Here is a 16,079-nt window from a genome sequence, read left to right as displayed (position 1 = left end):
TAACCCGTTTTTTTTTCTAGACTTAAATATTTTGAACCCAACTCATAAAAATATGGATCGACTCACAAGCTAAGCCGCGAGCCGAGTTGGTTTTACTTACCTACATGTAAATACCTAAATAAACAAATAAAATTTAAGAAATCATAGTTCATGCCATATTTGTTTTGGTCTTGGTGATATCCAGATGGATTCGAATTGTGATCATAGAAAAGCACTTTTTGTTCTCACACCACTTTAATACCATGACCATAAAAATATTATGATTTTTAAATATGTAAACAGTAATTTATTGAATTTTTTAATAGAATGAAGAATTGTATATATCTGATAGAATAGATTTAGATCTAATGTTATCTATGAAGTTTTTGAAGTTTTGAAGAAGAAAAACTAGTTCACATGTAAATACCTAAAAAAAAAATAGAAAGCATATAGTTCATGTCATGTTCGAAAGGAGACGATTCTACTGAGTCGAGCTTTTTGTACGAGTGGGCGTTTCGGTTCGGTTCTTCGGAACCGGACCGAATCGAATTGAAAAACGGTACTTTTCCTGATCCGAAACCGTTTTCAATTCCCAAATGGTATTATTTTTAGAGAACCGAATTTTTTCGGAATCGAAACAAACTTTAAAAAATCCTGAAAACTGAATATTCTTAAAGAAAATTTATCTTTTTTTAATAAAATCTGGAACCAAACCGAACTGATATAGAAACCGAACCAAACCGAACACAGTATAAAAACCGATTGGTACCTATTTTTATAAAACCGAAAAAATCAAACCGATTCATTCCCATCCCGAATCCAAACCATTTCCCAAAACGTTTAGCCCTATCTTTTTCACTAAATCGAAACCCTAAGAAACGGATTTAACGATAAAACCATCTCTAGGTCTCACGCTCACAAATCCCACGTGTCATGTGCCTAATGTCTGTGGACCCCACATTTCTATCCCCATTCCAAACGTTAAAACGCTATATAATATAATAAAATATTTTTTTTTTCATATGCTTACCTATTTGTTATTATCCACACCTCACCCTCACTGAAATTACCCATCTCTCCGCCACGTTTTTATTTTCTTGTTCCCTATGCCTTTTTGTGATTGGAAATTAATTTTGTATCAAATTTTTTTAGGCTTTCGAAGAATGAAATGGTCTATAAAAATATAACAATAACAATATTATCTTGTAATAAATAGAGGTATGTAGTTTAAAAAGGAATAAAAGGGTAGCGCAATCCGAGATTATATAATAATATTATTTCAATTTTCAATGCACTTGGTCATCTACAGCCATAAAACATATAGTAACATAGTATAACATATGCATGCATGCATGTATTCGCTCTGACAACACCACGCCCCTGTATTATTTCTTGCTAGCGACTCCAATTTTATTAAAAACAATTATACATTCTCCCTTCGCTAAAATCAAAGACCAATCGCATGAGTAATTTTTTGAATACCTAAATTAAGTTTATTAACTGACATCCATAAGATGGAATGCTCGAAGCATTTTTTTTAATACGTATATAATTGTTTCCCACAAAATATTCATATATTCCTCTCTAAAAAGGCAATAATCTTAGTTGAAATAACACCAGAACCTGCAATGGTACCACACTACCACTCCACAAAACACATGGAATTGGGTAATGATTTTTATTTTGGATAATGCGGAAGTTCATTCGAGTTTTTTGCTCAATTACATCTGTCAAAAGATCAGAAAAGTTCGGATGAATGCATCTTTCTAAATAGAAACTCGAATGTGGTTTGGGTAGGAGCTTTGCTTCCTTTTTTTTTACCGGTCGAATCATTCAATTTCGGATAAATAAAGGGTTTTCTTATGTGAATTTAAATATAAAAAGCCACAAATTGTGTCACTTTTAGAAATAGAATAGGATCTAACTAGGCATAAAGTGTGTAGCATGCATCATGATATACACCATTTATTCCGCTGGTATTGTTGTCCAAGAGGTTCCTAATTTTTGAAACTGGGAATCGAGGCCTGAGACTAGCTGAATGGTAAAATAGAAAAAGCTATGGAAGTAGCTCGCAAAAATTTATGACCAAATAAAAACCACACATTTACTTCAATTCCGGTTTTCCTAACAAATCGCATTTAATTAATTTGTGATTAAATGTGTTTTGTATAAGTAGTAATTATATAATTTTTTTTTGTACGTCTTTGACGCATGCGCACCACTTGTGAGTTAATGGTCTTTTGGGTATTGAAGTCTCTTTAACTAACGTAGACGTTTCTTGTTGGTGGCAATTCTCTCTCTCTCTATGTATGTATGTATGTATGTATGTATGTATGTATGTATGTATGTATGTATGTATGTATGTATACACGTACAATGAAGCATCTAGAGCAGCCAAACGTATGCGTTCGAATCATATTTTAAAAGATACAAGAAACAATGCCAAAAGTATAAAAATTTAACCTAAAAAACGGAAAAAGACGAACAACAAACTTAAAAATTACCTATTGTTTGTGAAAATGAAAAAAAAAAAATGTTACGTACTAGTCAGAGAACAAGGCGAGGATTATATATATTTCATGCATTTAATTAGATTCTAACAACGACATTATATTTTGTAATTTGTAATTTGGGATAGGGTTCGGATCTAGAATTCTAAATGCAGGCATAGCTAAAACCTTCGAGAAGAAGACCACAAAAGGGTCCAAAATATCATTGAAGTCACGTGAAAATGGTACACTCAATTGCAATATTTTATTCGAAAGGGACAATTCCATAAATTTCAGAGTAAATTTCACTTAAAGTGTACCCTTTTAGTTTCCCTTGCAAATTCGGTAAAAAGGCTTTACCATATTATAATTCAAAAATATTTTACAATTGCCTCTATATATACACCATTGTTTTCTTGGAACTATGATCATAAATTGTTTTCAATTCCATTTATAAGATAAGATTCGGAATAGAATGGTCGAAGATATACCTATTCGTTCACATAGAAAAAATTTAAGGATTAAAATTTAGCTTCAAAATCATCTCAAGATTATTCTTGGAATATAACGGTAGACTATACCTTTTAATCAAGTGGATGATTAAACAAATGTCAGTAATTAAATTTTGCAGGAAAAAGAAAAAAGAACAAAAAAAAAACTGCCCAAACCTCCTTTCGTTTACTTCCTCAATAGTGAGAAGGTTATATAATTATATTCACTATATATATATATATAATTAGCTTTTAACAAATTATTACAGTATTTCATGAATATAATATTCAATAAAAGAATGATATCATATGTTTTATAGAAAGGGAAAGCAAATCAAATTCCTTTCTTATGACATAAGATGGACCGTGAGACATCTCTCACTGGTGTCCACTTGTTCTTATCTTCAAAACGTCTTCCCAATGTTATAATTGGCATGTATTAGTAACCGGAAAATGGATTTGGCACCCGTTAATGAATTTGTGTCTACTTGTATAAAATGTCACCAAATAAATTTAGACAGCAGATAATAAATGGATTTATCATTGTTGATATCTGATTTGACCATTGATTTAAATCACATCTAAATAAAAATGTGTATATATTTAGATATTCGATATTTTAAATAAAACTAAGACCGGGGATTGTAAGTAGGTATCTAATGACAAAAAAAGTTGGAAGAGAATTGTTTTAGTAATCAATTTTTTTGCTGGTCAGATTTCATTTCATCATTTTTTCGTGAAAGAAAAAAAAAATTATATCCCCCAAAAAAATTGAAGAACAAATAAAAAATAATTTTCTTTCATTCCGTTCAACAATATTCCACAAATCATTCAGTAACAAATAATCCATAATCTTAAATATCAGATATAGTTAAAAATAAAATTAATTGAAAAATATCCAACTTATATATATATGTATATATATGAATAAATTATTTAGATGTCTATTCCGTATAAATTTTATGTCTATTTTATGTATGTAAAAATAGATGATAACTATCATATATCTATAAATAGATAAGATAACTATTAAGGGAGGGTGTGTGTGTGTGTGTATCTAAATTATTTAAGTGTCTTATTCCGTATAAATTTTATATCTATACATAGACAAGATAACTATTAATTATGTATTGTAAACACAAACTTATCAAGTAAAAGATTTTTTTATAATGAATAATATATATATATATATATATATATATTTATTTGTTAATTATAATGAATTTAGGCATATGTCTATTTGTAAATAACTGCATTATGTTATTTTTTATTTGTTAGCTAATTTTATTTTAAAAAAAATTATTTTGTTATAAATTTATTCTCTAGTTGCCCGAATTGTAAATTTAAATATCCGAAGGAGCTGAAAATCAAAGCTTGATCTATTGAGTTTTTCTTTTTGAAATTACAAAAATAATTGAGGGAAGAAAAAAAGACAAGGATAAATATGTTCTAACATGTCCGAGATCCGGATTGTGTTTCTGGTACCATTCTTGTCTCCTCCCTAAGCTTCATCTCTCACTCTCTCTCTCTCCCCAATTATTATTTTTCTCCACTTTGAAAAAAATATCTCCTTGCTCCATAGAAAAGGATCATCTCTGCAGTATAAAGAAAATAAAACTCTTCCTCGTTCTCCTCCCTCTGTCTCTATCTCACTCTCTCTTCTGAAGGCGAGCGTCTTCCTCCCATGGCAACAATCTCAGAAGTGATTATTTAGCTTTACTGTCGTGTACCCTTTATGGATCTCGGGGTTCGGGTTCAAGGGTCGGTGCCGGGTCATGAAAACGGAGCTCCGACTCAGTCGGAACTTGGATCTGGGTTTGCCAAACAAGACAGATCCGGGTTCGACGGCGAAGATTATTGGCGAAGCTCGAAGCTTGGGAGGACTGAGGACTTTTCAGGCTGCAAAACGCTGTCGTTTCATCAGGGTATTCCTCTACTTCGATCTACTTCTCTTGTTTCCTCCGATCCCCGCCGGCAAGAGCACATGCTCAGCTTCTCTTCTTCAGACAAATCCGAAGCTCTGGATTTCAGCAAAGATGACGGCTTGGATAATAAGAGCTGTCTCTCCCCGTATCTTCAGCAGTTTGCCTCTTCTTACAGTAGAAATGCAGGTTAGAGTGCATCTTTCTTTTTCGTCCCCGAAAAGCAACGTGTGGGTTTTAATTGGAGCTCCATTCACTGAAATGGGTCTCTGTAAAAATGATAAAAATCAGAACTTTTCAATCTCCTATTAGGGTTTATCTGAGTGTGAAATAAAGGAGATGTTTTGAAACAGGATTTGATTCAGGAGGGATGATGAACACAAGCATGCACGGAAATGTTACAGGAGTTAGAGGACCTTTCACATTGACACAGTGGGCAGAGTTAGAGCAACAGGCGTTGATCTATAAATACATCACAGCAAATGTCCCTATTCCTTCTAGTTTGCTTCTCTCTCTCAAGAAGTCCTTTTACCCTTACGCCCATGGATCCTTACCTCCCAATTCATGTAAAAAGCTTCTCTTTCCTTCTGGGTCTCTTCCTGATGACAAAAGATCGAAACTTGATGCGTTTTGGTGCAGATATGTGTCATTGATCGAATATTATACTGAATTTTGGGATTCTATTCAAGTCATTTGTGTCCTAATTGGACAGTACCACTGATCTTAACCGCGGTTATAGCTGTTTTGTGATTATACTTTAGGATCTACCTTAGGGCAATGTTTGTTTTTGTTCTTTGGCTGTCCCCTTTTCAAGATTTCTGCTTTGTTGTTGGCTGGTGAATGTGTAGTTTTAATCTAAAGGCTATTGGCTTGGATTGTGCAGTCGGATGGGGCTCTTTCCATCTCGGATTCTCGGGCGGAAACATGGATCCCGAGCCGGGGAGGTGCCGTAGGACGGATGGTAAGAAATGGCGGTGCTCGAGGGACGCTGTCCCGGACCAAAAGTACTGCGAGAGACACATAAACAGAGGCCGTCACCGTTCAAGAAAGCCTGTGGAAGGCCATTCTGGCCACAATGCTGCGTCCAAGGCGGCGATTCCATCACCGTTGAAAGCAAGTGCTGCATCCAATCCTTCTACAGATTCTCTTGCTAACAGGTTGAAATATAATCTTTTGGTGGATTTTCCTTTGTATTTGTCTTTGAATGTTTTTTTCCTTTTGCAATAAGAGTAGACCCACCCATTATTTCTTCTTTTAGATTTTGGTGATTGTGACTATTCCTTCGTAGTTGAGACTTAGGATTCCATGTTTGGAACTTTTTGCACTCTATACTCTCCTCTTTCCTCCATCTTTTCTCTGTTTCATCATTTGGCAGTGAAAGAAAAACAACAAATGTATGTTCATGTCTTCACCCACTTTCTTGTCTGAATTGCTGGATAGTGCCTTTTGTATCTGATGTGGTTCGTTTCAACGTCATCTCTGACCATGCAAGCGTTCTTTGATGCATCACAGGGTTCAAAATTCACGAGGAGCGTCCGTGTTTCCTTCCACCGTCAGCTCGCAGCACAAGGAATCTCCCGTGGCTCATCAAAAGCAAGAAAACCCTTTCGAGTTCGGGCTCAGCTCCTCTGCTTCCCTCATGAACATGTCGCAGAAATCTTCCTACATGAATTCTGCCAAAGGGTTTGGTTCTTATCTTGATTTTAGCGGCCAAGAAAAGCATTCCAGCAATCCGAACATCGTCTCGTGGCCCGAAGAGCTGAAATCGGATTGGACACAGCTTTCTATGTCTATCCCGATGGCTTCCTCGGAGTTCTCGGCCTCCCCTGCATCTCCCGCGCAAGAAAAACTCGCCCTTTCGCCTCTAAGGCTGTCTCGGGAGTTTGACCCGACGATCCAGATGGGTTTAGGAGTCAACGCCGAGATTCTTGAACCTGTCAAGAAGGTGAATAACTGGATACCGATCTCCTGGGGAAGTTCATTGGGCGGTCCTTTAGGGGAGGTACTGAACAGCACGACCAACAGCCCCAAGCTGGGATCCTCCCCGACAGGTGTTTTGCAGAAATCCTCCTTCTGTTCACTTTCCAACAGCAGTTCGGGCAGCAGCCCGGTTGGCGAGAACAAGAAGGGCGGCGATGGGGCCGGGCTGTGCGAGGATTTGCTCGGGCAGACGCTACTGAGCTCCTCCTCGGCTCCATCGATGTGAAAAAAAAAAGCAAGTAGTTCCGTGATGGATCTGCGAAACTGGAAGTAGTTTGGCCGTGGAAGTTTGTTTCTTGATTGCATTGTTTTTCTTCCTCTCTCTCTTGTTCGAGGAAACCCTAAAAGGAGATGATAGAGAGACAGACATGGGTTTTTTTTTTAATTAAAAAAAAATGTTTTTGTCGGCCTGTGTCTTTCTCCATTCCCGATTTCTAAATCCATGGATTTGTGGGTATGAACAAGTTTATGTTTGTGTATTATTGTTATTCATTCTACTGTCCCTTTTTTACATTTATTTTTTTAAATGACAATATTCAGTTTCGTTGAAATGGTCAATGATATAATATCTATCTATTTTTATGATATATCAAGCGTTGGGTTTTTAAAATTATTGTTTATAGGTTAAAAAAAGTTTTGGTAATCGGATCAAAGTATTTTTTTTTTTAAACTATTTCTAGGTTAAAATTTGGATATTGGATCAAAATGGTTAAAAAAAAGGCCTACACTTTGCGATTTTTTGCAATCGCAAATGGAAGAATTCGGTCGACTCACAAGAGAAACTGCTAAAAAACATATTTTATACGTTCATATGTTAATTTTATCGTAATTTGTAGATTTCAATCAAATTGAAAACTGTGATTTGATGCTTATTAAAACTGTAAAGATTCGGTTTCCTACATGCAGACACAAGGCAAGCTTGTGGCTTGCTCTCGAAACAATATGGTCTCCCACTTGGTTTCCCCTTTTAGTATTTTTCTATTTTTGTTTTTGTGTTTGTAATATTCTTTCTTGATATTTATTCTCCAAGGGATAAAATTATTTTATGGGATTACAAAGAGAAAAGGAAGACAAAAAAAAAAGCATTCGTGGCATTTCATATAGTGTCTAATATGGACCCAACCTCGAACGCGATCGGTCCATTATTTCATGATTTCGAATCTTACAAATTTGTTATAGATCTTATTCTACCTGTGCCCTGTGGCATGTGCTCTGAGCCCACTTGTCCCAGTGCCCTCATGATAACTTTTTTTTAAAAAAAAACCTCTGCTTGAAGTTTTACATATCGTATATAATAGATATATATAGGCTATATGTATATATATTGATGCAAATGGTACGAGGGCACATATTGGACCAACCATGTAACAACGTTGTTATTATGCCAACACACATTCCATGTTATAATCTTTAAGTATCAAAATGGCCGTTTTCTTGAAAATAAATTTTATTTTAGATGATCTGATATTATTATACATAAATATCTGGTAAAATTATATTGTGGACTGGGCCCACACTTTAGTAGAAGATGTTCTAAGAAGAAGAAAAGACCCGGAGATTTCGGGACGCGTAGTTGATTCGGTTCGGTTTAATTGGTGAGGCCGCAGCTCGATTTACTGAACCGCTGGTAACAGAAAACAGAGATATATAATTCATATTTAATAATGGCGAAACTTTGGCCATATAATATATAAAATATATCATTAATACTTTATAATAAACCATAAGCATAAGCCATGATCTTTTTTTACATTTTGTTGTAGCTAAGCCATGATCAAAATAAAATATGCCGAGGCGTAATTTTTGGTAAATGAAATGTAAATTTAGTGATTAAGATATTAGCTAATTTGCTTTTAATTTTTAATTAGCTACCCAATTAAGACATTACGGAAGTGGAGATCTAATGCTTTCGCTTTTAAATAAAATAAACTAAACATTATAAAACATCTAAATATCTAATGCATAAGAACATTCCACTAACTTGTATTTATCATGAAATTCATTTATTATTTTTTGTTAGCCTTGAAACAATGATTATAATATTTCCATATTAGATGTGGTTTAATTTTTTTTTCTATTGTCCTAAACTTTGATTTATATAATTCGATCGAAGATGATCGTTGATGGGTTTTGTTTGATCATGTTATATGCTTATGTATATGTATATACGTATATATGTGTGTGGTGATGGGCTTTTCGGGCGTCACGTGGTATGCGTCGTTTGCGTTGTCATTAGCTTGGTGAATAATAATATAAGATGGCAACATGTGACTGTGTATAATATAAGATATGTGGTCAAAGATTAAGCCCTGTGGCGTGAGGAAACTTTTAAAATAATTTCGAAATATTGCTTTCAAGGGTCGGTCGCCCATGATATTAACACTCGCAATTGGGATTCAAATTAAAGGGCATGTTTAAGCTTCACTAGATTGTCACTGTTCTATATATATATATATATATATGAGAATCTTGAATTAATAAAGGCTGAAATCGACCGCTAGTAGAATGGTGACACCACGTAAACTTGTGAAGTGAGACAATTCAGTCCAACCCGTCTTTAAAACATGGACGGAAACGCTTCGAGGTGTTCAAGACGTTCACCACAATGTTATCTGCAATCTGCAACCCATGAGCCAAAAGCATTTATTATGTATGGTCCAAAAATTAAGATCCAAATATTTTAACACATTAATTAAGATCCAAATATTTTTTGTATTTGTATTAGAGCCGAATTCCGATTAGATTTTGTTTTGTTTTTTGTTTTTTGTTTTTTTGCAAAACTGGCATTTTCATAAGAAAAGGAACTATATTAATTTTTTTTAACTTATATAATACTCAACAAGTATATACCATAATAGATGTGTTTATACTATGAATGCTGCTAATCAAATTATTAAAATTAAATCTAGACTTCAAGTGGAGAGCACTCCGTGGTTGTCACACGGAGTGCAAGTCAAATAATATACATTTATTTATTTATTTCGTTCCTATTATCCTAAATGGGGTTCGGTCCATTTCAACCATCCAAAGTTAGTGGGAAAGTGATTAATGGCTTCACACTACCAAATATATATATATATATTTTTAGTTTTCAAATTAATGATATGATAAGATAACTATATAGGTAGAAAAACTACTTACAACGTATATCGAAAACCCCCCGTGACAAAATTAAAAATAGAAAACGCTATATTTAAAAATAAAAAATAAATAAATAGAATTTAACCAAATTTAGCTATTATAAATACACTCGGAACCTCAAACATCAAAGGAACCAACGATCTTCCTTCTCTCTCTCTCCCCCCCTTCGCTTGCGAAAAACACTCTTCGAAAAGAGCGTAAAAATGGCAAATCTCTCCCCCCTGCTCACGTTAGTCCTCATCCTTTGCTCCGTTCTAATATGCGCCGCCCGCCCTGAGCCAACCTTCCCTGCCGCCGCCGCCACCACCGCTTCTCCGGTCGACAGGATTCACCAGGTTAGTTTGATTCATGTATATATACGCTCTCTCTCTCTATATATATATATATATATATGATACAATATTATATGCATGTGTGTGTATATGTACATGTATGTTCATGAATTATATGCTTGCTTATGCACATAAGGGGATTGGATATATTACAGGAGAAAAAGATAGAAGGGAATCGAGATGACGTGGCAGAAGAGAGCTGCGGTGTAGAAGACGAAGATTGCTTGATGAGAAGGACCTTAGCTGCTCATCTTGATTACATCTATACCCAGAAGAAACATCCATGAATTTTCTTTAAAAAACGTTACCACCTTATTTTATATATTTTGTGTGCAAACCCTAGATTAATATAATATAGAATACGTATTTTTAGGCCAACTTTGTCGTCGATGCAACAGAAATTAAGAACAAAAGATAATTAATATAGTGAATTATGTATGTATAATTTACCTGCGGGGTCAATATGGTTCCAGCATTTTGAAAGCTTATGATTCTGTAACGACTCTCTAGATTACATCTGGGTGGAGTTTTTTTATGTTTTGGAACTCTGGATCAAAATCTGGTTGTAATAGTTTTTCAGATGAATATAAATTTACAGTTAACAAAAAAAATAGGGGTAATGGCAAAAAAATATGAACTTTGTGTATTTGGCAAATAAATACACAAACTTTTATTTTGGTAATAAAATACATAAACTTTTGAAATAATGACAAAAAAAAAACATGAACTTTTTTTATTTGCCTTAAAAGAAGAGATAATGGGGTAATGGCAAAAAAAACATCAACTTTGTGTGTATTTAGCAAATAAATACATAAACTTTTATTTTGCTAATAAAATACACATACTTTTGGAATAATGACAACAAAAAATTGAACTTTTTTTATTTGGCAAATAAATACACAAACTTTTATTTTGATAATAAAATACACAAACTTTTATATTTTTAGCGCAAAGCTCCACGAACAATAACGACGTCAAAAAAATAACGGAACCATCAACACGTCATCTATATTTGTGAATATCCGTATCCGATATAAAAATTATAAAATTTTAAATTAAAATTAAAAAACAATTTTAAATATAAATAAATTATATAGGTCATTTATATTCAAATTTTAAAATTTAAATATTTAAAATTAATATAAATATAAATATAATCATAATCTATCATATACAAATGTATTCAAAGTTTAAACATTCTAAATCTCAATTATTTAAAATCAATATAAATATAAATATTCAGATATCCAAAACGTACGAATCAGATAAAGATATTTATTTTGAAATATTTGTCGGTTACGGATCGGATACAGATATCAAATTCGAATTATCCGACATATTCAATCTGATTCGTACTAATTAATAATACTATTAAATATAAGAATAATTTGGTATAGAAATTTAAAATACTTTATATTTACATGTTTTGTAGATATATTTAAGAAATATTTTATATAATTGAGATTTAGAATGTTTAAACTTTGAATACATTTGTATATGATAGATTATGATTATATTTATATTTATATTGATTTTAAATATTTAAATTTTAAAATTTGAATATAAATGACCTATATAATTGTATATGATAGATTATGATTATGATTATATTTATATTTATATTTATATGGATTTTAAATATTTAATTTTAAATTTTGAATATAAATGACCTATATAATTTATTTATATTTAAAATTATTTTTTAATTTTAATTTAAAATTTTATAATTTTTATATCGAATACGGATATTCACAAATATAGATGACGTGTTGATGGTTCCGTTATTTTTGACGTCGTTATTGTTCGTGGAAGTTTGCGCTAAAAATATAAAAGTTTGTGTATTTATTTTTCAAATAAAAAAAGTTCATTTTTTGCCATTATTCCAAAAGTTTGTGTATTATTTGTCAAATACACAAAGTTTATTTTTTTTTTTTGCCATTACCCCAAAAAAATATGTATGTATAAGATAATAGTTATACCGCGACATCGTACGACTGTTTTCATGAATAAAAAAACAAGAGATAAACCCATAAAAAATATCGAATTTGATAATTAGTGGAAAATAAATTCCTAAACTAGTAGACTGTAATAATAATTTCCGAACTTGAAAAATACGGAAAAATAAATCCCGAACTTCATAACAATTTTGGATCGATGTTGACTAATTAAAGTGTCAGATATTATCCTACATGTTCAATGATACGTCAGACTTTGCCATATATGCATATCCAAAAATATTAAATGAATTTTAATGAACCGGACCAAGTCAGATTTTATTTAACCGAACCAAATCAACCAAAAATACTATTGTTCATCATCTTTCGATTAAGGTTTTGATCTAAACCCTAATCGTCGCCATCACTTTTCTCAAACATTATAATATGATTGTCCAAATGAAAATAACAAAAATTTCTCAGAGATATTTTACCAAACACTTTGTGTGGTTCTTTCTTTACAATTTGACTTTCAGTCTTATCCTGAGAATATCACTTGTTGACAATCTAAATTTCCTTTGAAATAGAAGTTCTTTCCGGTAAACCTCTCTATTCGAAAAAGAAATACAAAAAAATTTCTCCTTTGTTCCATGGTTGTCTATCTTGATCTTTTTTTCTTTGTCATTGTTGATATCATAACTACAACGGCAATGGAAACGAGACACAAAGTGATGGTGACAATTAGGGTTTCAAAACCTTAATTGAAGAAGATGAAGAACAGTAGATTTTTAGCTGATTTGGTCCGATTAAACAAAATCCAATTTTGTCCGGTTCATTAAACTCGTTTAATATTTTCGGTTATGCATATGTGCAAAAAAATATGATATATCACTAAACAAATAGAATAATATCTAACATTTTAATTAGTCAATATCGGTCAAAGCTTGTCATGACATCATTTTTTAAGTTCGGAATTTATATTTCCATGTTTCTCAAGTTCGAGAATTATTATTTCAGTCTATTAATTTATGAATTTATTTTTCACCAATTATCAAGTTCGAGAATTTTAACGTCTTCATGGTACTATAGAGTATGTATTATTAATTACTTTTATTGGAATATCTTCTTTCATCACCGTAACATATGTATAATACAAGTTATATAGTACTATGTATTTGCAAAAATTAAAGAAATCATAACAACTCGATATCTTAATCCGGATCATACCAATCCGATGGTTTTACTCTAGTTAACCTACATTCCATCTGACTTAAAGGAAATACCCAAACTTAATTAGTTCAATCGGTGAAACGGGGGTGTAAAGTGTTTGTTCTGTCCCGAATTCGAACTTCAAGTTTGGAGAGGGAGCGTATATCTCAAATCATCTAATTGGTTCCCGATCCCGAGATTAGTGTGGGCTTCGGTTTAGAATATCCGGTTACAAAAAAAAAACTTAAAGGAAACCTCTGTCTGAAAGCGAATGTACACCTCTGGTTTTATCAAGCTCCAAAAATCATATCTTTGATCCTAAACCCAAGAACCATGGCGAAATGCATCGACAAGAGATAGGCCAAGGACTGTCGAAAAGATGATCTACCCGAGTTCGTTGATTTTTTGTCGGTCTAACGTCGACAGGTCTTCCCGTATAAATTGTCTGGTCCGTAAGAAGTTATGTCTGTTTTGGATTCAAATTTGGTTGAAATCATGAATTTAGTTCGAATTTAGGGTTTTTTGTGCAGTTCAATTGATCTCGGAGTTGTGTTTTTATGCATGAAAAATTAAGAGTATATAATACATGTAAACTATTAAAGTAAAGAAATCGCATATTCAGTATCTAGAAGGTTCAAATCGACAAATGGAAGAATGAAACCAAATCTGGACAGCACACAAGGAAAAAAGTAATAAAAGGAAAGAAGACATTTACATCAATGAAGGAAAAGGCAAAACACATATTCGGAGGATATTGAGAGAATTACTCGGAGAAGCCTATATATGTTGAAGACCCTGCTACAGAAGAGGTGGTTGAGATTATTGCTATTAGAGAGCAAAGTCTGTGACCTTGATGAGGGTCACATATACGGGAAACACTGGTGAAAGATATTTGAGAGAACGTGAGGTAAATCTGAGGGGAAGCCTTAAGTAACAGACGAATTGCTCACTGGCCTAGACGTGATCTAGGGTAACACGTGTTGTGCGTTGCACACAAAGTGTTTGTGGTTGATAGAATTTATTGTGATACTAGGATTTTACTCAGGGGGAGTGAAACCGGGTGGGTTGAGTGTTACTTGGAAATGATTGAAGTGTATTTGACACGTATCAAAGAAATAGAATCAGTTTGGAAATTCTTAAATTGCAAAATCGTGTGAAAGTGTTTTTCCACAAACGTGTGAAATATATATCTGTGTATGTGTATGAACCGTTTTCAAGCGCGTCTAGCCCGAAGGCGTGCGAGAGATGGGTTACAATTTACGGGAACTCGTGAAGGGAGGAGGTCCAAAGTTGGTGAGCCGAAATCGTTATTCACATTTCATATTTAGTTATTTTTATATGTTGTTATACGGAAAATGAAAGAAGAATATTGAATAATTATTATTGTGACGTGGCCTTATATCTCGTATCTGTGTTACATTATTCGGTATTATCCACTGGATGATATTAAAAACTAATTAATGAAAATACAACACAGCAAAGAATCATGTGGAGCTCAACCGTAGTAGATTTAAAAATAATAATAATATGATATTTATAAAAGAAATTCATTTTAGTCGTTCATATTATTTCGTCCATGTAATTTGTCAATTGTGTAATAATATCAGCTTTAGTAAATCTAAAAGAGTAAAAGTCTATCATAGATGGTTTAATCTTTAATGATTTATACGGTTTTTACAAAATTTGAATCATGACCCCATATATTAGTGTTTAGATATTATACTAATTAAATAAAACAAAATCATTTACATGTTGGGAGCTACAAGATACAAAGGAATCGACCAAAAATTTCTCCATTTGATTTTCTTGTTGCAAGCCAGTTTTTACATTTTATTTAAATAAAGGGAAAATGACATTTTCCTACACCAACTTTGCAAAATGTGACATTTTCCTACACGAATTTTTAATTTGACAAAAAACTACACCAAATTATCAAATGTGCCAAATTGATACACGAACTATCCAATTTAACTACAATTTCCTACACAATCCGAAAACGGTGTTAAGTGTCCGTTAACCGCTGACGTGGCACGCCACGTGGCAGCTGACGTGGCACGCCACATAGATTTTTTTGCCACATCAGCATGCCACGTCATATTTTTAAAAAATTCCAAAAATATGAAAAAAAATCGATTTTTTTTTAAATTTAAAATAAAATAAATAAACAAAAAAAAATATACATATATATTCATATCTATATACAAATAAAAATATAAATATATATACAAAATAAAAAACATACACATATATATACAAACATCTATACAAATATATATATACATATACATACAAACAAATATATTTATATATACATATACATATATAAACACATATATATGTATATATACATATGCATATACATACATACATACATACAAAATAAAAAAAATTCACACATATATATATACATATTCATATCCACATACAAATACAAATATAAACATAAATACTTCTATGTATATATATTTCTATATATATCAAATAAAAATATACACATATATACATGCATTTATACAAATATATATGCATATACATACATACAAGTATATTTATATATATACACATACATATATAAATACATATACATGTATATATATGTATT

General features: G+C 32.3%; 2 protein-coding genes across 2 annotated transcripts; both read left to right on the top strand.

Annotated features, from left to right (window-relative positions):
• Positions 1 to 4,441: 4,441 nt before the first annotated feature.
• Positions 4,442 to 7,353, top strand: LOC104819885 (growth-regulating factor 1-like). The gene is made up of 4 exons (XM_010550167.1): positions 4,442 to 5,070; positions 5,235 to 5,447; positions 5,765 to 6,038; positions 6,394 to 7,353. Exons 1-4 carry the CDS (start codon positions 4,695 to 4,697, stop codon positions 7,085 to 7,087), a joined length of 1,557 nt encoding a protein of 518 aa, XP_010548469.1. The 5' UTR covers positions 4,442 to 4,694; the 3' UTR covers positions 7,088 to 7,353.
• A 2,769-nt stretch (positions 7,354 to 10,122) lies between these two features.
• Positions 10,123 to 10,833, top strand: LOC104819883 (phytosulfokines 2-like). The gene is made up of 2 exons (XM_010550166.2): positions 10,123 to 10,337; positions 10,490 to 10,833. The coding sequence occupies exons 1-2, from the start codon at positions 10,206 to 10,208 to the stop codon at positions 10,619 to 10,621; spliced, it is 264 nt and encodes an 87-aa protein (XP_010548468.1). The 5' UTR covers positions 10,123 to 10,205; the 3' UTR covers positions 10,622 to 10,833.
• Positions 10,834 to 16,079: the final 5,246 nt, after the last annotated feature.

Source organism: Tarenaya hassleriana, unplaced genomic scaffold, assembly GCF_000463585.1.
Source record: "Tarenaya hassleriana unplaced genomic scaffold, ASM46358v1 Cleome3, whole genome shotgun sequence".
NCBI lineage: Eukaryota > Viridiplantae > Streptophyta > Magnoliopsida > Brassicales > Cleomaceae > Tarenaya > Tarenaya hassleriana.
The sequence above is the reverse complement of the archived record's forward strand: the minus strand, read 5'-3'. Positions and strand labels throughout refer to the sequence as shown.